Source organism: Pomacea canaliculata, linkage group LG12 (assembly GCF_003073045.1).
Source record: "Pomacea canaliculata isolate SZHN2017 linkage group LG12, ASM307304v1, whole genome shotgun sequence".
Lineage (NCBI taxonomy): Eukaryota > Metazoa > Mollusca > Gastropoda > Architaenioglossa > Ampullariidae > Pomacea > Pomacea canaliculata.
Window position 1 is genome coordinate 21,412,488 of NC_037601.1, and position 24,239 is coordinate 21,436,726.

At 45.0% G+C, this 24,239-nt stretch overlaps 1 protein-coding gene across 1 annotated transcript in view; it reads right to left on the reverse strand.

Annotated features, from left to right (window-relative positions):
- The window catches only part of LOC112577148 (junctophilin-1-like), a 53,911-nt gene that overhangs the window by 3,493 nt on the left and 26,179 nt on the right, over positions 1 to 24,239 (reverse strand). Inside the window, 1 exon segment of the mRNA XM_025260125.1 lies at positions 3,982 to 4,783. Coding sequence (XP_025115910.1) covers positions 3,982 to 4,783 — 802 coding nt within the window.

Here is a 24,239-nt window from a genome sequence, read left to right on the forward strand (position 1 = left end):
TAAATTGTCAAAAACCTTTCAGCGTACACTAATAAAAAACATTTGCCTTTGTCCTGCGCATCTGTATTGTGCTTCTTCCTTCCTTTCTCTCTCCGTCTTTGTATGTGTAAAAAGAGAAAAATGAACAAAGTGATAGAAAAGGGGAAGACAGAAGATAAAAGATATAAGTTTGTCTAAGAAGACTCGTGTAGCTCATAAGAGTCTTATCACAGCTAGAAATCACATTTAGGCGGCCTGCCTGTCGACCAGCTGCTTTTATCCCCCCTCCTCTCTCCTCCCCATCTCCCTCCCCTCGCATCCCTGCTCTCCCCGTGCGCCAGCTTCCCATCCCCAGAATAGCCGTGACCACTAATGTTGGCTGCACGACTCCACAGCCCCCCAGCCCCCCAACGTCGTCACGCGATTTATGAATGGCGCGTGCAGGTGCGAGTGCCCCCGGCCGCTTGTCGAGCGCGTGGCGGATCGAACGTTTGACGTCAGGGCATTCACCGGATACTTGCAAGTGTCTGACGTGACAAATGCCGGTTAGTCCAACAAACGTACCTCCCAACATCTTCCTGTATGCGGATTTTTCTCCCCACTCTACACACCTGCCATTTTTGGTAATAAATAAATAAATAATCATTAATGTCTTCAACTGTTTCAACTCGTCCTCACGAAGCAGACGAGCGAAGTGTCGAGGAGACAAGTCAGACTCTGGGCTTGCGTGATGTCCGACTTTGGTGGAGTCGAGCTCGGCATGCACGCACACGCGTGAAGAGCTGCTTAGAATGGATTCGGGAACACACAGGCAAGCACGAGCTCACCGAGTGATGGTTAGGTACGGAAATCCTAAGTGTACAAAGTGCTCGTAATGGGAACGAAATTTGTTTAACATCAGGGCCAGAGTCTGCAGAATAAACAAAATAAATAAAAAGGGGGGAGTGGTTGGGGGGGGGGGTAACTACTTTGCAAGTCGTAGCTGAGTGCTAGCATCCGTAGCTCGGTTCATAATTAACAAATGCAGAAGCCCTTTGTACCAGCACCTGGATGTCGGTTTCCACCAGTGGGGCAACAGGTGCGCAGCGCGTCCTCCGTTGTCCCCGCTAATAGGGGTTAAAGGTCAAATTACTCACAGCTGCGTTGCTGAGGTCGGTGGCAGAAGATCTGTTGCTGTGAGCTGCCAGATCGACATCTAGGACAGGGGCGAATGGGGTTCAGAGGGAGCTGCCACAGGTGCACCCGGCAGGAGACGCTGGGGAAGGGGTAATGGAAGGGCAGGAGAGACACTGCTCCAGAGGTAGCTATGCATCGCATGTACTTAGCTACGGTTACTTTGAGGATAAGCCAAAACCTATGTCTGTCCGTCCTCGTGTTTGACAGCCTGAGGTCGTTGCATCAAATGAATGTCTTAAAGAAAAGGGTTCTCATAGCCACAATCTTTAGACAATGAACTGGAAGTGGTTCAGCGGTTCTAAGACATGCGTAGGATGGCTGACAATTTTTTTTAATTATTATTCTGCTGTCTTCTACTTTCCCTGGCGCAAGGGTTAGCGCCTGTCACCAATACAATGACGATCGGCAGTCCTGGGTTCAGGTCTCGTCTCGGGCACACTGTTCTTTCTCTGTATGTGGCATCTGTTTACAGGGCTGGCTGGTTGGTTCGCAGTTATATACATTCTTAGCTGCTGGGTCAACGTGAAACACCAAACTTCCCACCCTACTCATCTACCCATCCTGGCTCTCAGGGTAGCTAACTACTGGATAAGTGGAGGAAGTAGTCACAGCCATGGCCTTCTTATAAAAGAAAGCGAGATGTACGAACAGCATCCAGCGTTCTTAGTATGTCTCCCACTCTGGTAAGAAAAACGACTTATCAAGTAAGACCATTCCAGATCGATTCCTGCACACTCCAATTATTTTTCTGCCAACTTACGTATTCTCAGACCCTATCGACTCAACTATTATTTTCTGGAGGCTCCTCCCACTCACCATCTCATCCACCCTAGTCCATCAACAAGGTATCTGCTCGTCTTAGTTTTCCACATTTCAATTCATCGATGAAACAAAATGGCCGCCTGTGGTCAGGTTCTCGAGAACCAGCCTCTCATTGTGACTGAGCGCTTTCCCCACAAAGACACCCACAGGGCCCCGTGGATGTGGCCCCAGGGGCCGGCGGCTGACACAAACCACCAGTCGACGACCAGCTCTTGATGTGACAGGATCAATCTTGTACCTCAGGTTAGGCACGTGGCCCGCAAACTGTCCGCTTGTGGACATCTTGGACTGTTGGATGGCAGGACCGCTAGAGACATCTGTAGTCGTTTGTAGGAGTGGTTCAACGGCCAAGACAAGAAAATGGTAGTAAAAACTGCCTGTGAGAATATTGTTGTCCTGATATTAAGTCTGACTCTACTCAATTGACGGGCTGAGAGCTTGGTTGGGGGATGCTGGGAGGATGTACGTGTGTGTGTGTGAGACTGTGTCAGCAGCAGAAAGCCCTCCCCCTCCTATACTGGGGTCGGTCCGTTGGCCGCGTGTGTGGCTGGCCTCTACTCACGTGCTGCTTGCTGTCAGCGCACAGATCGATGGGACACACCGGGAGGCAACTCTCGTCCACACAACTGCCCCCACTCGGCTGGGACAGACGATGAAGCCAACCAGGAGAGGATGCTCTCTTCGAGAGGGAGTCGCCGTCGGCGGCCTTGAGACGAACGACTGGCTATTAATAGAGATGATGTCACTGGCGTTTGTCCCCAGGTCGATCCCAAACAGAGGTCGAACCTCTTTCCTAATGGGGTGGGGAAGGGGTGGTGGTGAGGGTAGAGGTGAGGGTGGGTCAAAGTTTATCTCGGTATGAGCAAAAGTCTTCAGCGCTCCATCTTTCCATCAGGACCGAAGCAACTTGCAAGCACAGGAAACTAGGAGGGAGACTAGGAGGGTAAGATAGGGGGGATGTGAAGTCCACTGACCCCTGGTGATAAAGTATGGTCTGAGGTCAGTAAGAGCTAGAACAGCACAACCTCTTTGGTCACCAAAAAGACAGTCTGGTCATTGCAGGAAAGAAAAAATGAAAATGCACAGCTATAAATTATTCGAAAGTGTTTTGAACTCAACAAAGCTCGGACACACTGTGACAAATCCTAATGTCAAAAAGCAGGAGCTGAAGAGACCGTGTCATCTCTTTGATACATTACAGTATTACACCAAGAAAGTTAAACTTATAGAAAAGAGAGAAAAATGAGCGATCAAGATATATATATATTATTAAATATTCAGAAAGACAAACTGATCTTGTCAAGCGTGTACCCGACTCAGAGTGTCTACTACTCGAGCCAAACTATCGACCTAGTGACGAGCGGTCGTATAATTTTTGTCTCAATAACAAGAGTGGATCGTCTATCTGATGGGTAGTTCAGCTGTCAGAACGGATGCTCGTACAGAAAAGGTGAGAGAGAGAACTGGACACGTGCCAGCGGACTGTCATCATTTCACACTCAAACGAAAAGCCGCCATAAACTCCTTTATCTACCCGACAAAAGCACTGGTGCGTGGAGAAACTGGGATAGACAAGTTTACACAGCTGTAACTGAACTTTTAAATGCTGTGTAGAAACACTTCATGTTTGTGCATGCATTTCACAGTAGAAGATAGAAACAGAAATATGAGATAGATGGAGAGAAAAAAAGAGAGAGAGAAAAGAGTGAAGACACAGTTAAGGGTTTGAATGAGTAGGTCAACAGAATGTAAATTAGATGAACCGAGGAGACAGAAAAGAAACTCGCACTTAAAAATGTAAATTAGTACAAAGTTTAATGGCTCTAGCAATCTGACCTCTGACCTCCCCCCAATAAAGACTTCTCAGATCCAGGCACGCTTCAGAATGAGAATTCTAGGTCAGGTAAGTACCCCACACACGACCTCCACCTTGCAGAAGACCTCCACTCATATCACTCACCTGCCAGACAGTGGTGCCACGAGTGCCAGAGGAAGAAAACTCACCGGGTGATGGCGATGTCCGCCTTCTGCAGCGCGATCTGGGCGGCTCTCTGGGCGGCCAGCACGGCGTTGTCCACCCGCTCGCGCAGTTTGGAGGTCCGGATGAGAAAGAGCTTGTTCTTCTTGCCGGACGAGATGATGACGTTGTTCTTGTACTTGCCCTCCTCTTTGCTGCCGTCCTTGAAGGTCGTGACCCCGTAGCCGTATTTGCGGTTGTTGTACCACTCGCCCTCGTACTTCAGGCCGTCCGAGCGTTCGCTGATGCCGAAGCCGGACCGCTTGTCGTTCTTCCACTCGCCCATGTACGTCTCCGTCACGTTGACGTCCGTGATGTCATCCTGCGACACGAAGCTGAGGTTCGAGTCCGTGTACATAGACGCCGACGTCAACCCCGACTGCGTGGAGTCGGCCGAGGCGTGGGAGATGTTGGAGATGGTGGAGCGCACGGACCCTGTTTGCCGCTTGGGCGAGTCGTTGATGTCGCCCGTCGACTTCTGCTTCTTCAGCTTGAGGGTGACGAGGATGTTCTTGCGCAGGCTGGAGCGGCCTTGCTTGTCGAAGATGGAGCGGCGGCGCTGCGGGGGGGTCTCGTCGCTGCGGGCCTTCAACACGAACCCTCCGCGGCTCTCGTCCAGTTTCTTGTCGCGGTTCTTCACCACCATCTCGTCCTCGTTCTCGCTGCGTAATGACGTCAGAGAGGCGCGCATGGCCTTGGGCCGGTAGTGGGAGGCCAGGCCGTACGGCACGCTCTGGCGCACCCCGTAGCCATGCCGGGTACCTCGGTACCATTGGCCTTGGTAAGTGCCTGCAACACCCAACAACGGCCAGTTAGCAACCAAAACCAGACTGATGTCGACCAAACAACTAAAATGGAGGGTAAGTCGGGGGATGGAATTGAACCCTGACAATTTCTTGTCTGCAAACTGGTGGAGATTGACCGATGACTAGTTCACCGTGACCACAGTGTCCTGACAGTTCTTCATGACCACAGTCTTCTGAAGGACAGTGTCACGTGACCACAGTCTTCTAAACGACAGTTTAAATAAATTCAACAAACTTTTTAATTATTAATTCATTTATTCTAGATATAATTGCCAATAATTAGTTGGAGCTCTAAATTGTCGTCTAAACAACTCTGACCACAAAAACCGTTAAACAAAATGCTTTTTTCCCTCTAGGACGCTAATTACTTGTTTATTGTCTAATTACAGGCGACTCCTGAAGGGGCCTGGGCTGATTGCTATTTTTCCAATGAACATGGCAATGCTGTAAGTAGGTGAGACAGATTTGTTTAACTCTTTCTTGTTCACAAAGTACAGGCGACACCATTTCCTAGGAGCATGAAGCACTGGCATGACCAGCATCCCAGTCAATACACTTCTCTCAGCCTCTATTGACTGATGCAAGAGTTTCGTGCTCCTGGCGATAAAATGGAGGAGAAAAAGGCAAAAAGCTGCAAGCTAGACAGAGGAGCTCAACCTATACTCAGAGACGAGCAACAGGCATGTAGACAGTGAAAAAAGTAAAGGGTGCAAGCAAGATAAAGACACGCAGTGTGGATGTGTGGACAGGAAACATGAGTGGACATACACTGGGAGAAAAATAGGTTTGAAGGGAGGAAGAAGTGAGATAATAAGGAGAAGGAAGCAAGTGTCATGATATAAGCCTAACAACCATCACCTGGACTGGCATGCAGCATTCAGAGAATTGATCATGTCATGGAGACAGTGTTTCGTTTTAAAAACTTGTTCTGAGTAGTGTGTGTGTGTGTGTGTGTGTGTGAATATATATTTATGTGTGTGGGGGGATGGAAGATTAACAAGTGGATAAAAAGTCTGCAGACACCATGTTTTATCTCTGCACTCTTGTGATGTTTCTGTCCGACTATCCGGGTGTCGTACCCTGTCAGTCTACTCCCTGCATGATTGAAACTGAATTAGCAAAACAGCCACCACACGGCCGTTATTCATAATTGCTCAACTTCATTTTAATTGCTTATCGATGTTTACTATTTTGATAGTTCATGCTTTGATGCTTTAGTTGTCTTTATTGACATTTGAGATTACTCCAGCGAATTTTCAAAATGGCTGGCGGGAAGATAATCTGATGGCCATCAGATCAGGCGTCGGCAGTAAAATTACAGACAAGGGGAAGAGTTTTTGAAACAGAAAAAAAAAATAAACTTAATTTGGCGATTCCTGGAGCACTGTACAGGACTGTCATATCTTGAATAGCCACGACTCACTTTTTAAACGACTATGAAATATTCTCGAGATTATATATGTATATAAGCTTCTTTGTAATTTTTGGCCCTCAATGGAGAAAAGGGCCGCAACTACACCACGCCAGAGGTTAATTAAGAAACATTTGTTTTATTTTGAATAAAAGTGATCGCCTATGACCTCAATCGTTGCTGCTGTAAACGTGAATAAACTTTAAATTATAAACAACTGTTTTGTTTATTTGTGTGGGAAAGGTTTTGAGATTTCTTAGAATTCATTGTTTGTAAAACTTGTATTGTTTATCTCTCTATTGTTGTTGTGTTTGTTTCGTGAAAGAGATAGGCGCCTTTGATTAGTAAGTATTTACAAGATTAAAAAAATTCATAACAAATCCACTTTTGGTCCGATTGTGAACACTTTTAATTCTCTAATTAATAATGACAAGGGAAATTAAAAAAAAATTGGTGTCATAACCTTGTCACATAAACACGATGGGATTTTTAAACACATTTTTGTGTTTGTTTGCTTGTTTGTTTGTTTGAGTTGGGAGCAGTGGAATCGTAAAGGCAACTCTTGCAGCGAGAGTTTTGCTAAAGAGACGTTGCCATAACAACCAGCTTCTTTTTCTCTTTTGACCGCTTTCCAAGCCGCAGAGGAGAAGAGTGATGTTACAAGGCTTTCATCTGATAAAGGCAATAGAGTCATTCACACAGATTCACTTACCTACCGACATGCACGCACCTTCACATAAACAATGAATAATAAAAACTACACGTTGGTGAATCCTCTCTGGACAATTGCATGTCATGATGAGTTCTCTACCTGCCTTGCTTATTCTTCTCTCTCTCTCTCACACACACACACACTGAAGCAAGTGTATAAATATATTTAGTGTGCTCACATTACGCCAGTGTAACCATCCATGGGGAGTAAAAGTGAGTCAATGCGTGACGAGGTGCAGCGAGGGTTAAAAGCACGCGAAGAAAACCTGACCTCGCGTGACCTCTTTCTGCACGGCCATGTAAGAGGGTCATCATGTACACTTCCCCTTAATTCATTATTTCAAGAAGGATATTAACCTAATAACATAGGATGAAACAGCTATCATAAAAGTAGAAATAGTCTCACAGCCTGGTCACAACGGCAGGGAAATGTAAGTGGTTCACCGAGTCTAACTCACGAGTTTATCTCTGATATAGTATGTTGTTCCCGGTGTAAGTGTTCTGTGTCCTGTTTTAGTTTTTGGCCTGATGTTAGTTGTCTGTGTCTGATATCAGTGTCTTGTACCGGAGGTCAGTAGTGTGTACCTGAAGTAGTTTCGCACATCCCATCAGTGTGCTTTGCCTGATGTCAGTGAGTCTCGACAACTGCGGCCCTTGGTGTCTGTACATTCACCGGCCGGCATCTGTTGGCATCGGGAAACAATAGTGAGCAGAGCCAAAACCTGCCACCAGCCCCTGCCACAGCTAACTGCACACGGCAGGAAGAAGTATGCCAAGAAAAACTAGACCAACATGGCGATCTTCTCCAGAAAAACTGCAGAACGAGTCTGAGGAGAGGGTCGACCTGCTGGAGTCGGGGAAGTGTAGGAAGTGTAATTATTTTACTGTATGCGGCAATCACCGTCATCATCACGTGTGAACGCGCCTGCAGACACAAGGACAGACAGAGAAAAAAGAACAAATAAAAGCAGACATGAAGACAGAAGGTGAGTCCGTGAGGCTCAAGACACCAAAGCGCAGGTGCACAGAAACCTCACCCAGACTCCCTCGTGCTCGCTGCACAGAGTAGTGCAACCACACTGCACCCTGTCAGCCTCCTCAGCCCTCCTCTCAGCCCTCCTACCAGCCTCTTCTCGGGCTTCACACTTAACCTACAAAACTGCTGACTCGGAAATATGCTTGACGGGGGGAGATGTGCAGGATTTCTCACTTGCCCACCCGTCTTCTGCAACTCGTATCATCTGTACAAGGCTCTTAGACATTCAGATGTGAAAAAACCCGATGGATGGAGAATAAAGTTGCTAAAGTAGCTTGTGATGGTGGACTAGAGAGGACAGAGGGGTGTGTGTATGTTATCTCTTTGAGACAAAGACATTAAGATGTGGATGTGTTGTAGGGGGGAAGGTAGGTTAAAAAAACAAACAAACAAAAACAAAAAAGTTTATTTCAAATGCAGATGATTTTTTTTTATTATCTGAAATAAGTTCTAGCTGGGGCTGTGTGCATTTGCATTGTTTAGCTTCGCTATTCTACATTTAGATGAACAGACAACTTTCGTCTGTGGGTTTTTTCCTGCAATCTGCCGAGCGCAGTGCCGGAGGGGAATGGGCGCAGCACACACAGCTCTCCGAGCACAGACTGCAAATAGAACCAGATACATCTGCACGTCAGTGGCGATGACAAAAATACTGTTATCACCTCTTACACTACTCTGCCTGCCTGCAAGAGGCTTTGTTCCTCCTGTTTTGCCACGTCTCCCTCACACAAGCCAACCCTTGTGCCACCCGCTCACCTCCACACGCTTATCTCCTTTCACTTCCCTTGACGACAACTTTTCTACAAACGAGCTTTCATGCACGCTAAACCTCATGGCACCTTAATGAAGCCACCCGAAAAGAATAAGTAAGATAATAATATTCACGCCTCGATAGACATAACTTGCATAAAGAAAAAATAAAAGCTGACTTTGGATCAAGAAGGACGGAAAGACCAAACAAACGTCTTGGTAACGAGGCAAAGGTTAAAGGCCACGAAATGACACGTGGCCTAGCTTAAACCCAGACAAGACGTAGTGATCTCAACTCTGGAGGCAGTCAAACACCCGCCTGCATGTGCTGATCGAAAGGCACTGGATTCGAATCTCTTTTCGGGACACACATTTTTTTGAATGTGACAACACTGCACACAGGCCTTGGTGATGAACATTTCCCTCAGAGTAGTTAAGTTTCTTTCTTCCCCCTCCATGTCCATTTCTTTATCATCAGGTGGACAGGAAGTTCGAGATCGAGGAATTCATGGCGGACTGACCAAGGAATATATTTTGGGGATATGCTGATTAATAAATTTTAATATTTTGACCCGATGTAAAATAAAATTGTGAAAGGCTTTGCAGGGCTGTCATCAAATCCCACCGGAGACCGACAACAACAGCATGGCTTCGCTTCCAATCGGGGAAATCCACTTTCAAAATTCTATTATTATTGTTGTTGTTATTATTATTTACTCTATCGCTAACACGATACTCGTCCACATTGATCGGTTGATAGAACGAGAGTTGCAGACCTTGCGTGCGTGCACGTGTCTAAAGCCGAGAGCATGCGAGCATCACACGTGCAGCCCACGTTCACCACGTTCGCACGTACGTATCTGGTCGGACCGGCCAGCAACACTTACAAAAAAAAAATTAAAGGAAATTTCATCTTCTTAGCGAAATGCTCGGCAGTGATACCCGTTTCCCCGTCCACCCTGAAAGTTGGCAGAGACAGGACTTGGTCTTCTTAAGCACAGGAAACAGCGGCTCTTGGGGCCCGCGTTGTCCATCAAACATTTCCTGTTTGAAAACGAGGCTGTGAATAATTAATCGTGCAGACGCGGCACGTCTCGAAAGCCCGAGCTCAAGCGGAGCGTGAACAATCCCGTCAGCCCCAGCTCTCCCGTTAAATCACGTGCATGCGCGCATCAAACGCCACAATACACGCGAAATAAAAAGCCCTCGTGGTGGTGTATGGGGCCGTCAGCACGAAGTCGCCTTTTACCGGTTAGCTTATCTGAGGCCAGGTGCACGACACGCACTTGTGGTGCCATCTAGCACTCGACTGACAGTCCATAAAACCTTCCTTTGTACTTTTAAAGATAAACTTTCTTCCATTGTAGGGATGGGGAACGTCCGGCCTGCGAAATCATTATATTTGGGTCTGGGCCGTCCAGACCTGATTCAAATTTCAGTAAATCCAGATTTTTTTTTCACATTAGCACAAGTTTATATTAAATGAATCGTGACAATAAGATATATTTTGAAGGTAAAGCAACTAATGTCTATTACGGGATAGACAGGACACACACAAGTACATGACAGGATAGGCTTGCATGCTTCTCTGCCTGTGTCGCGTGCCCCAATGTCTGGGACGGCATGACCATCTTGGCATGGTCTGCGCATGCGCATAAAGACAGTTCATTACCGTTCAGTATATCGTCTGCTCAATAAAACAAGCTGTGGACAACAATTCACTTGTGGATGGCGAGAAGGCTTCGCTGGCAATGAAGAGACTGGACAAGGACAAGATGAGTATTATCGAGACGAGACGCAAACAGGTCATAAAAAGAAAGATAATGAACGCTGTCGTTATGCGCATGCGCAGACCATGCCAAGACGGTCATTCCATTTCAGACATCGGGGCACGTGACACCTGTGGCTTGTCTGTAGACATTGCGGCGACTCGAAGGACAGCAAGTGCCAGACAGCCTGGGTGTGGACACCTCACAAAGTGTTCATAAACTGTGGTGAAACTACGACTGTCTCAAGTAAACTTTTAAGTTGATGATTGTGGCCTTTGGCATGAGAAAGGTTCCCACTGCTGTTATAGAAGACAGAGCCTCCATGACAACCCTACTTCATTCCTACCTTGTGACTTTCAAACGACTACGGGTCGAGTCCGAATGGTTTTCTCTCGACTCTCATCGCTAACATTTGTTTATTGACGACAGATCATGGGGTAGAGACCTCAGTGTGACTTGTTGAACAGGTAACATATCTCGACTACAAATAAAACTAAATTCATGTTAAGAAATTGTTTTCTTACCCATTGCCACATACAAAACTACAGTAACGTGCTTTTAGCCATGATTCCAAAGTCCAGGTAAATATGTTTGATGGATATCTAATGTCCAGGTAACACGGATAAAAAATACAAGCAATGGCCAGTTCATGCCAAAGAAATATTAGACGATTTCTATTTATCGTAATTAGCTAGTTCATTAATGATGCAATCACTCGGTGAACAGCGGTTGCTGGAACAAGATCCTGAAGCAGACTGTTAAAGATTGAAGGACTGAGCTGGATACGGAATCGACTTGCATGGACATGGTTGTGGGTGTGTATACCCTCCTCTCTCTCTCGTGTGTGTGTTTTAGTTTACCTACCGTTGGTTTATAGCTGGTAAGTTAAGAATTGAGGCAGTTTAGAATGTTCTGCATCTAGAAGGTCTACTGTCTGCAGGAGTATCCATTTTCTCCTTCTCTCTCTCTTACACACACACGTGCACGTGCGCATGGCGAGGGTTGGTGTACCCTGCTCCAGTCGTGGCTCCAGAGGCTGGTGTTCCCCGCCATATGTCGACGAGTGTTCACCTGGCATGGCTCCCCGTGCCGCTTGGATCCACAGCCCGCCAGCAGCCATCGATCCAGCAAAAGTGCAGATTTCAACTTCCCTCATCGTCTGCTACTTTGACTGCCAGCACATGCAATGATGTGCACACCACACACACAGTGATGCTGTGAACACAGCCCCAGTGTCTCTCCATCTCTCTACCGACCCTCGTGATAAAATTGTCCCCGTTCTATTATTAGAAACCATGACCTTGCCTGAAGGAAATTTCCCTCATTTTATTAAAAAAAAAAACCCTTTCTTTTATCCTTTTTTTATTTTGTTGAAACACTTCTAGTGGAAACAGAAGCGAGGCCAGAATTAGAGACACTACAGAGCTGGATGTGGAAGCACTGCTTCTTTCTGTAAATAAATACACTCGTCCTGCTGACGTCAGCTTCAGACCCGTTGCACCAACCAGAAAAGTCACTGCAGTCCCCCCCTACCCTACTGTGCACCCTCCTGCTCGCTGTACAAACCTGGTAGTTGCCGCTTACTTTGCTGTATTACTGATGGACTTGTCTCGACATTGTCGATCTGGACATTGCTGGTCTCGAACCTTCTCCGCTAAGATGCTAAGAAGGAGGAAACTTTTAGTTTATGTCATTAAGGTAAGTGTTAGCATACTCGGGTGGGATCATCTACAATGCACCCAGTCACACTGCTTCCAGCAGACAGGACATAAATCTTGTATTTCACAACCCTTGCACCATTGTAATGCCTGTGTAATTTATTATGTAATGCAAAGGGCTTTTATTGTGGTCACGTGTGTGTGTGAGAGAGAGAGAGAGAGAATAGGATTCACAACAACGATGTCCGACCTCTGCATTCATTTGAAATTCATTACCCATCAGACTAAGGTACGACAAAAATATTTGTAACATTGTAATTACAATTACTGTAACAACATTGTAATGTTTAATGTTGCATCTCTGTGTGCAGACAAACAGATGCTGCATGCTGTGAATACCGCACCACGTGACATTCGTAAAGATGGACGAGAATTTTAGCCTGATACATCTTGGAACTCATTCTTGATTGGACTTACTCAAAGTGTTTAAAAATAGAGGACCGCGAATGTAAACTCAGGTTCCTGTCAGCCCTGGGATCGCATCTCCTCAAGTTAAGTGCTGAAATATGGCCGCCTGCCTCGGAGTCTGGCTCCCAGTCTCAGCAGCCAAACCAACCTGCTTTTTTTGAAAAATATCTTTGCCTACCCACTGCATGTAACAGTTCTTTTTCTTTAAAAAATTGGCTGGCGCCTAGGGTTGGAGGAGAGACAATGAAACGATTCCGATTCTATTCTCAGAAAGCATGGTCTTGACCTAAGTAAAGTTATCCACTTTTATGATTTTTATATTTTATTTTCTCGTTCCTGGGTCTGTTTTATTTCTAAGGTAAAAAGAGGTGAGGCTAAAATTATCTTTTAACACACTTTTAGCACACTTACATACATTAAGGAGGCACTCAAAAACAAACCCCTAAAACTGTTCCTGCCACCGCTTTAAGAAGACATGTTTATCGGCTTTCAGACTCAACGGGGAAGGGAGGAGGACGAAGACAAAAAATGAAGCCGACATAAGCACGAGACATGGTTGTCAACAAAAATATTTGCATCACAGTCTCAACTCATATACCATAACAACTTCCCATCTCGCCCACCGCGCCTTCTCGCCTCACTTTGTGACAAAACAAATTTCTCTCAAAAGTTTTGCTCCCTAGTTAAGGGTCGAGTACTTTCTTTTAAATCACATTTCATCACCTTGGTGACGAGGGAAGAAGTTGGGGTGTGTGTTGCTTAGTTCCTACAGGAAGTGGATTAAAAAGAAATTTTGTCTCTCGATCTGCTTCTCTCTTTCAACTTTGTTGATATGTATACATAAATATCAGTACTATTGCATGCGTGTGAGTCTGTTTACTGGAGGACTGTACATTATTATGTTCATGTGAGGGAGGATTTGTCATTATTGTCAGCCATTGTGACTATGTGCATCATGTTTTAATGAGTGAAACACTAACAAACTCGCACAGCCAAACACAAACAATACCCACTCACACACACACACACAAAACATTTATTAACGATTTTAAGAACAGAAATGAACCATGCTGAAGAAGAAGAAACAAAACTGATGGCAAATGATATTGCTGAACCCACAGCAAATAAAAATAAATTTTTACATGGCGAAGGAAAGAACCTCAACATCACAAGACCAAGTGCAAAAAGTTGAATAAAACAGCCAACAGGAAGATTTGTAACAACTGGAATTTGTGACAGAAAATCTCAAGAAATAATAAAATGGAGGTGTAAAGGTGTTGACAGATGACACCAACAGGACAGTGAGAGTTGGAAACGTGTTGAAGTCATAAATTATACAATCAAGTGCAAAATAAATAAATAAATGCAAAAAGGAAAAGGTCAAAGGTTGTGGTGCGTGCCCGTGGCAGTGCATGTGAGCACACACACCCGCCTAACAACGTACGTAACACGTAGACGTGAGGACACGTAGTGACAGTCACACTGACAGACACAGATGTCACATCTCATGCGGAAAAAGCAAAAATTGTCAAAAAAGATTGTTGAGTAAAAAAGACAATGTTTGTTCTATAAACTTTGTCAACAATATGGGAATTTTTCGATGGGAATACGACGGCGAAAAAAGGTGGTGGTAGGTAGGTGGTGGTGGTAGTGGTGGTGGTGGGAAAAAAATGAAAAAAAAGGTTCTATTTATAGGAATCAGCAGTTATTTTCCCTGAAACCCAAACCTTGAAAATGTAACCCTCAAAACATCCAGCGATTGGCATGCCAAAATGTCAGGGTATTGTTGAGGGTGGGTTGTGGAGAAAAAGAAGAAGAGAAGAGGTGCTTGGTGGTAGAATGAATGGCAGACAAGTGTACAGCGAAGAAGACAAAAGAAAAAAATTGACGACGGTGACGGAGAGAACGATAGTGCGACAACGGTGAGCACAGTGAGGACTTACCCAGCGCGCCCTGGTCTTGTAGAGACAGAACAGAAAAACAAAGATTCAAGATCATGATTGCATCAACAGCTTGCTACCACCTGACACCATAAGGGTCAAGTAGTCATCACATCTATGTCAGTCAAACTTCCTGCTACGTCACGCACCCACGTGACATTCATATCAGTACTACGTACGCCACCTACATTTATGAAAAAAAAAGAGACACATATGAAAAAGAACTGTTGAATTAAGATTAAATAAAAAAAAATAACACCCACCATGTTCTTTGAGAATTCTCAGACCCACCCGACAGAATATATCGCCTCCCTTGCAAAATAGGGGTACTTGGTCACGTGATGGTAACTAAATCTCTAATTATGGGTGTGTGAACCTAACTGCCTCTTCACCCGTTTTCAAGAAGAATTAAATATGGACATACATTGAAAAAGGTTTAAAAATAATGTCATGCTGCAACACTGACACCCTTCAAGGCGACAGTCTATAGAAGTATGCTAATTACAGGTGTCAACAGGTGTCAACAGGTGCCTTAACACGATGTCCGAAGCTTGACCTCTTTTTGTACACAAGTATAATTATGTTTGAAAGTTCTAATAAGTGATACTAATAAGTGGAGAGAGAAAAGAATGAGATAAAAAGGACAGAAGAGATGATAAAGGTGTATGTGCAATCGTATGTATGCATCGGTGGTATGCACGACTCTTCTCCTGTTTATTTATTTATTTTTGGTTAAGGTTTGTTCAACTGACCCATGCTAGTATTATCTTCGGGATGAAGTGTTTTCAAACAGTTCAGTGTACGTGGCAAGACAGAAATGTTTGGAAGGCGGATGAATATTGTCAACGATTCTACAGCAGCCTTCAGGCGGGTGGACCTCAAACACCAACCTGAGTTCAACAATTTTATTTATAATTGGGTTAAGTTCATTTTAAATGTGATTCCCAGGACATGAGTACATAATTATGATTAATGTTCAAGGCATAAGCCTTCAAACATCGGCATTGTAACCCGCCTCTAGGAAAACAGAAAAGAAAATTCTCCTCCACACAGGAGAGCTCCGTTTCGGGTGAGCGGCGTTGTAACGGCCAGTGTAGCATCGTAAGGAACTGACAATGAGTACAAACTTCATCTGAGACTCAAAGACAACATCAACTACAGGTGTGTTGTGGTTTGTTTACACTTTTCTTCTTCAATTCAGCTCCTACAGACGAGGCTATTTTTAGAAATACCGCCCCTTCGTCACTTCCTGTTTACTTTACAAACGATTCAGAGAAAACATTAGTATAGTATTTCTCGTGCCTCTTCGTCATGAATACCACTGGAATATGTTTTGTGTTAATTTATTCTTTATCTCCAGAGATTTTCGCTGAGCACAGGTTTGCTTTTAACAGTTTGTAGTCGACATAACCGTGTCGTGGAAGGTGGAAGTCTTACCAAGCAGTTTAAAACAAACAATAAAAACATGTTTTAAAGGTCTGTTGTAGTAAATATCCATGGTCTTTGAGCAGTCTAGACCCTGGAGGTCAAGCATTTCGAAATCGGAAAATACTTTCACGCCTCTCATCCAAAAATATTGAAAAAGCCTGTGATGAGTAGTACGTGTGTGTGAGAGAGAGGGAGGAGACGAGATAAGAATGTATAAACCAGTCACAAACACAGACAAGCAAGCGATTGCTTCTCTGAATGTTATCACCTGGGGTGCTTCCATTTTCAGTTTTCTAAAAAAAAAAAATTATCTTTGCTGTGTTCCACGCGTTTTGCTAATCCAGGTTGCAGGGCCCACGATGCTCGCCATGTATGTCACTGGTGCGCACATCGCTGACACAAACAGCTGATCGATATGAGGGTGTCAGGGGTGCAATGAGGGAGGGTAGTCATGTCCCTCCCCCTCCCCACAAGGCAGTTCGCCAGTCACTAACCAATCGATGGGCGCCAGGTGGCTGAAGTGGTTGTTTCATTCATGCTGCGGCGCACTGCACGTGCCGCTCTCTCCATCCTCTTGCTCAGTCATCGCTGACGATCCTCGAAGAGCTCGTATCCGCTAGTTTTGTTTGTTTGTTTGTTTGTTTGTTTGTTTGTTTGTTTTGTTTGTTTTTGTTTTGTTTGGTTTTGCTTTGCTTTGCTAGTTTTTTTTGGTTTTGGGTTTTTTTTTGTTTTGTTTTTAACATGACGATAATATTCGACGGTCCTCGAGAGCTCGTGTCCGCTAGTGTTTTGTTTGTTTGTTTGTTTTGTTTTGTTTTGCTAGTTTGTTTGTTTGTTTGTTTGGTTTTTTTTTTGTTTTGTTTTGAACATGACGATAATATTCCACATCCAATGAACTGAGCTTCTGGGAGAATGTGGAGGAAAAGGATGTGGAAGCTGTGGATACTGTGGAGGATGAAGGCAGGGTGGAATAAAGAAAAGGATTTATTGATGTCAGAAGCCCCACGATAGTGTGCGTATGTGACGATAAAACATTTCCTTTATTATATATAAAAACAATTTTCCTCCTTTATCATACTTTTATCGTCTCTCTATCACACACACACACAAATAGTATATCCTCTCATCAGTTCTTGTCTTCTAACTCAGCGCCAGTCACAATTCCAAGTTCTACAAAGTTTCAGCAGCATATTAAACTTATCAAATGTTTTCGAAAATCTGAATGAGAACATCTGGCGGGTGCTGCTGAAACGGGATTCACTGCTGGAGAGCGCAGCGCGGGTGGAACGTGTAGAAATGACACGCAGGGAGGTATATGGCAAACCCCGGGCACCCTGATGTGATTAGGGAGGAGAGGGGAAAGTCGTTATGGAGTTCTTGATGGAGGATGTTTGCAGGAATGTACTCTTGCACTGCGCGGCTTCACTCTTGACAAACAGTTGCAGTGCATCAACAGATGTTTATCATCAACATTCTTCCTATTGCCTTTCTCTCTCATTATCTCTCGCACGCGCACAAACACACAAACATACCGGCGAGCTCTCATCCCTTCCCTCTCACACGCAGTGTATACACGAAAACACATGGAGATCACACACACACACACACATACATATACGCACACACACGCGCGCGCATATCACAGACTTCAACTCCAATTAATTTAGCGGCAACCCAAACAAACAAACAAACAAACAATCCACCTACGGACTTAACTGCCCAAATTTACCGCCCGGCATGGTAGGAGTTGGTCCTGAGGCAGGAATTACCTGGCGGACAACAAAGGTAAGACTGTCAAGCGGCGGCTGACGGTTATCGCGGATGTTATCACTTACTTCCTGTCGATTAAACATGGCGCCGGCGGGCCTCGCTCCCAGCTGAGGGTGGGTATGAGTGACAGAAACACTTTTCCGACACAGAGATAGAGAGAGGAGATGGTGATGGCTTTATATCACTTTTCTTAATGAAAACTTTTAGTCACAGGCTGCATATATCAAACCTGAAATGTATGCTCCCCAACACACATGGGTGCGCACCCAACAAACAGACTTTCACGAGGTCACGTGTTTCCGCACGCACGCGCACACCTTCTGGACATGGACGGCTGCAGACAGACAAGAAGACTGGAGGTTGTCATGGGAAGAGAGGAAAGTTCAAAGACTAAGCTCGTCTGGTGGAGCGCCAGACATACCTGTACCGTGACCTCCCCCTTCACCCCCAGACAAGGGGAGGGAAGGGAGAATCCTGCAAGCAGTTGAGCCATCAGGTGAATCCGTCTCCTTGACTTCCCTCCCTTTGCCACGGAGACAACCGGAGCGCGGTGCAGCCCGCCACTGCACTATGTGCTGCTTGTTTTTATCTCCCCCTGCTGATTTGTCACAACAACCTCTCCTGTGTTTGTCTAATTAACTGCTGCGAGCTTCACCACCATACTGTCTGCTGAGCCGGATCGTTAGTTCCACCATTCAACACGCTTCTGAATAGCAGTCTGTACAGGAGGTGGGAGTGCCCTGCCCTTGCCTGACCTCTCTCACGCGAGAGAAAGAATCAAAAGGACCAGACGAAAAACATCCTCAATGCGATATTTCTGTTTAGAGTCAGGATAGCAAAATCTATTTTTTTTTTTTTTTTTCAAATGTATTTATTATTTTGAGTGTTGGGCGAGGGAAGCAGTTTCCAGGGGCAACCGCTAGGGGCGCCAGCTACTTTTAGTATCATGGCTGACCTTGAAGACATATTTCACCTGCGAGGTCATTTAGGGAAGGAGGAGCAGACAGACAACCTGTGTAAAGTGCATTCAATAAAGCAGCAGAGATAACAGGTAAAGCAGAGTGGAAGGAGGAGTAAACGAAAAGGCCACTCTTTGCTTCTAGAAACAGAAAAAGCTGAAGGATGTGTGCAAGCTTGTGCCAAACTCCTGTCTGTAGCAGGAAAAGGAGACAAGACTGTGGTCAGGAGAATTCAATTTAATTGACCAATTCAGACGAGAAGAGAATAGGGATAGCTAGATTTTAAAAAAAACGTCAAAGATACACAAAGAATAAGGTAACAATGGAAGTAAAATTGCAGGGGTGAAAGGTTAGAGGAAATGACAGAGAATGGAAAATTGTAATATAAACCAAAGTTATTTACATGTGTATGTGTTCTTGTGAACTGTGTACCACATTTGTGTATTGATGTTATCATTTCAATGTGAAGTCCTTCTGTCTTTGCTCTGTGATGTACTTTAGTTACGGCAAATCGTGGGTGGCAGTTAGCTACCTTGAGGTAGTTGTTGTTTACAGGAAGGTCGACCGCGAAAGGTATAAAGGCAGCCGAGAAAACTGGATCGGGGACAGATAAGTTAGATCAATGAGGGCAACAACCGACAGGCCTTCTGCTTTACTCAAGACCCTCACCACTGAGGACCAGAAGAAAATATAAAATCGAAGACAGCGAGCTTCACCCTCTCTCAGATAACATGTGTTCTCCTAGACCAGTGGACTGTAACGAGATTTGCAACGTCCCGCCGACGACAGACCCGAAACATCCTTCAGACGATATTTTGAAATGTTATCTCAGTCTGTTGAGCAGGCCGGACAGGTCAAACTCATCCTCCTTCTGAGCTTTAAGAACAAAGCGTAATTTGGTTTTGTTTGTTTGTGTGTGCGGAGCGCCATCTGTGTCGGAGATATCCGTTTCAAGAGTGGAAATCCAAGGAAACCAGAGAAAAGAACTGCTTGACAGGCGCGTGCTCCTGGGTGGCCAGGTTCAGCACAGGTCAGGGTTAGGTGGCCAGCAAGAGTCAGTCAAACATTTTTTCCGAAACCTCAGTTTATTTGTTGGATATAAGGAGAAATTGCATAAAGAGGGAACGCTTTGATTTTCATCGTGTTTCATTCACACGGTCACATTGTTTCTTCAGCAACTGTTCACAGCATCGCATAAGCCAAGCATACATTCTCGCTCGCTTCTTGAAACACAAACACACGTGACCTCAACAGGATAGAAAGATAAACAATAAATCGGTAAAATACTTATAAACATTTCCTCACGAAGCAGGTGAACAGACTGTCAATGTCTGATGGTACATGCCTCGAGTCAGTCATCATCACTGCTATCATCGTAAAAATACCTTTCCTCGTGCTGTGAGCGGCTGCCAGCATCCCGAACCTCCTACATCCGGGGTCTTCCGAACTACAATTATAATGCTAACAAGTGATTTCAGAACCGACAACCGCCAACCCAGAATTCAAACAACGAAATTGTCTGCATGCCTGGTACAGACCGGGGCCCTGGGAGGAGAGGGAGAGGCTGTGGAGACTTCGCCGAGGACGGGGCGGAGGGTTACAGCGATGATGCGCAGAAAACGCCACACTCCGCCGCAGTGCACGTATCGATCGCGCGGCCTCGCAGGTCAGAGAAGTGGGTTACAGGCCCAAAGCACACGACTGGAGGAAAAGCGGAGGGGGAAGAGGATGGAGAGAGAGAGAGAGCAAGCTGGCAGGGTCAGCCGCCTGCATCATTGACCACTGCCAGAATACATGCCACGAGCCTTTGTTGTGACCGATGCAGCTGCCTCTTCGGCCCTTGACAACAGAGAGAGAAAGAGAAAAATATAAAGAAGAAATAAAGACAAGCCACCATGTTTTCTAGCCTTAACTTACGCCGATGCCTTTGTAGCATCTAGTCAAGTCTTCGCTGGTAAGGCAGCTGAGCCATCATTGCCATGACAACAAACTACTCACACGGCCTGTGTGACGTCAGGAAGGTGGTTTTCGTGGCAAACAAGTCACGAGCCAACTGACCTGGTCACACTGGCTCTTCGTCGATAAGGTTCGGTGGCTGATAACTGTCTAACCCCATAGGGAAACACTAACAATAGGGTGCATCGGGTACACGTTTCCACCTTGTCATTAACCCTACCCCATTCCGAAAAATGAGATTCTCTCGACTCCTGCAATCCTTGCTGTGGACTGTGTCTGTAACCTGCATCACCATCTTGTCCGCACCGCTGGACCAATCATTTTGGTTTCACTCGTTAATTTTGTTTAGAAAGTCGAGCATTTACTTTCCTCCAGCGTCTCCATCATGGCGCCAGGATGAAAATATTTTCTTTTCTTTTTATATAATTTCGTTCTAGCTGGATGTTTTCAGTTCTTGTTGACAGGAAACCATTTAAATACAATGTGGTAGGTTTAAGAACCTTGTTGGAAGACAAAGAAAACTAGACAATGGATGATTAAAAAAAAAAAGGGGGGGGGGAAGGGCATTCGCTACTTTTGGTGTAAAAACCTGACAAACAAACAGACCCCACAGAGCATCGATCCCTGTCGTCATCATCTGTAATATGAAGCTGCCAGCAATTGTCTCAGTCCCGCTACTCAACAGGATGCAGCTGTATGACATGGCACTGAAGGAACCTACTGAAGGCGACTGTTCCTTCTGTCCGAGACAGACAGGAATTGCATGTGAGTCAAGTCTTGGAGGAGTGTAACCTGGATGTTTGCTTGGCTTTGACTGTTGAGCATTGCCTTCAGCCTGGTGCCAAGAGAAGGTCAGAAAAAATATAAAGGCAAGGCGCAAGAACACAAGACATCGATCGGGTGGGAAAAGTATGTGCCTGTTTCGTTGTCATGACAACGTAGAATTCCACGGTGCTAGCGATTATGTTGTGAGATGAGAGAAAAGACTCGGGCTGGGTGGGGTAGGGTGGGGTGGTGGATATATACGGGAGGAGGTAGATGGAAAGAGTGAGTGAGGTTGAGAGATTTCATCTTTTCCCATTAAGGATATTACCGATGTCTATCACAAGGCGACATTTTTAGCTCGTGCATTTACACAAACTGGTGTTTGACCAATGGTTTGGCCTCATGAGCCAAGTCTTAATGATTTAAAATTTAGCCTGTCTGTATTATCTACCACATAACTTCAACCACCTTAGCCCTACCCACATAAAACACACAATCCCAGTCACGTGGATATTGAGATTTATTTCAAAGAATAAACATTAAGGTGATCATTGTTACACTTCTTGCCTGCATCCTACTACTCATCTCACTTTTTTCTAAAATACCTTAAGCAGTTATCTAGAATAAATATAATCGGCTAAATCACCCAGAATATTTCTTCCATTTTTGTGATTTCTTCTTCAGATAGATGTCTTCCGACATTTCCTGCCTTGCTCCCAGCGCCAGTGTCATTTCCAGCTCCAGCCATCGATTGCTGACCTCGCGTTGTTGTCCGGTAATGACAGTCGTTAAAGTCATCTAGATGCAGATCGTTGGCCAAGAAATACAAGCTCCCAAAACAAACAAACCTCGTTTTATTGCTACTCCAAGGCAGAAGGAACAAAATGAAATTTCGCTGCACTAAAGTCAACCAAGTTCGTAAACTTCTCAGAACCAATAACAGTCCCCCGTCCTCTCGGTCCCTCCGTTTATTTCGCATGGCCATGCGACTCATATTTCTGTTCTGTCCACCGAAACCACTATACTCAACAGAGAAAACTGATGACAGAGACGCTTAAATCTTAAAAACTTAATAACCTTTGAATTTTGTTTTTTTTTTTTCTGACTCCAAGGCTTGTGCGATTCCTGTTGGTTTAGCCTGGTTCACACGGTGCGACTGAAGTTGAATGAAGCAAACTAATTAATTAATACACAGTAAAGAAGCTTATTTCTTAAGTTCTTTCTGGGTAGATAGACCTCAATACACCTCGCTTTTTTTTTATCAGTCTAGCTTGCCTCGAGGTTCGGATCTCTATCCTCTAGAACAATTTTTTTTCTCGATGTCATGCAGTGTGTTGAGAGCTTTAGTGGTAAAAACACACACTGTTGTGAAAAAAAGAAGACAAAGAAAATAACAAAATTAAAAACAATAACAGCAAGAATAAAGACGCAGACGACTAACCTACCCATACAATATTTTCACACATTTAGTGATTGCTCATGTTGCCCACTGCGCATGCGTGCTCAAAGCCGCCCACACGTGAGGTCTGGCACACCTGAAGGAAAAAGTTCTTATCATCAGCGATGTACGAGTACATATTATTTTTAAAACTGAAAGGTAATGAGTGGGTGGATTCCTTAAGCAGTTCAGCATCCAGGCTGCTTGCAAGGAAGGTGGTTACCCGGGTGTACGCACCGTTACTCGCTCGCGCAGTCAATACGAGGCTGCAGTCGAACGGAAGTGAGCTTCATCAGTGTGTCAATGACATCATGAAGTGAATGAAGAGAGTATGCAAGATTTGTTGCTAGCTGCAGCTACTGAGAAGAACATAAAAAAAAAATAAATAAACGCCTCGACAAAAAAGTTTAATGTTAAAATGCAGCTCTTATGTCCTCCACCTACATGACCTGATGACCTTTTCTAGAATTCAGTTTGTGGTGTATCAGGAATCTGTGAGTGTGTGTTTGTGTGCAGGCAAAGAATTTAGAGACTGAGGAGGTATATATACATGCATGGACAGATGTAGACAGACCTGATGTAAATCACAACCGTGTAGATAATGACAGACATCCTTTATTTTGTGTAAGTCCACAAGTCGCGTGGGATCATGGGAAACGCCGAGTGTGATATCTTAAATGTCGATGTTTGTAAGAAATCTTGAAAGTATGAAATCTGGGATACGGTCGATTTTTAAACCAATGTTTTAATCTGTCCGGGTGAGACAGAGATGATCTCCGTTGAGATGCTCTGACGATGACTGGGTGGACAGAGTTATCGGTCTTGTAAGACGCATCACAAAGAGGGCGCTATTGGAGAAAAGTCTCAACAGCAGGAAAATCAGAGAAATCCATCTGAAAGTAGCCTCGGACTGTGGTATGGTGATTTACCTGGTCACGTGACTAAGTATGAGTTCCTGGCTACCAGTAAGGTGATGTGGGGGGGGGGGGGGGTTCTGCCCTCGATGACGGAGTGGGACAGGGGGGCTGGTTGTGCCTGGACCAGGGGGCGCTCGTGTCCAGAAAGGCGCGCATGCGCTCACGTCCTGATAGCGTGTTCTGTAACAAGGTCTGCGATCGATACCCTTCAGTCTGGAGGGAGAGAGAGAGAGGGGGAGATGGTGGAAGGTACGGAGGACGGCAGATGTGGAGAGGAGGGATTGTGGAGAGGTCAAGAGGTCAGTGAGGTACGTACTCGGCGGTGTGGTGCCTGCAGGATGGAAGGGAGAAGAGGGAGGTGTAAAGAACATTACAATCTGTGAGTGGAGAGACAGACAGTATGTAGCACACGCATAAAGAACAGTCAATATATAGCACTTTCAGTCTATAATGTATGTATACA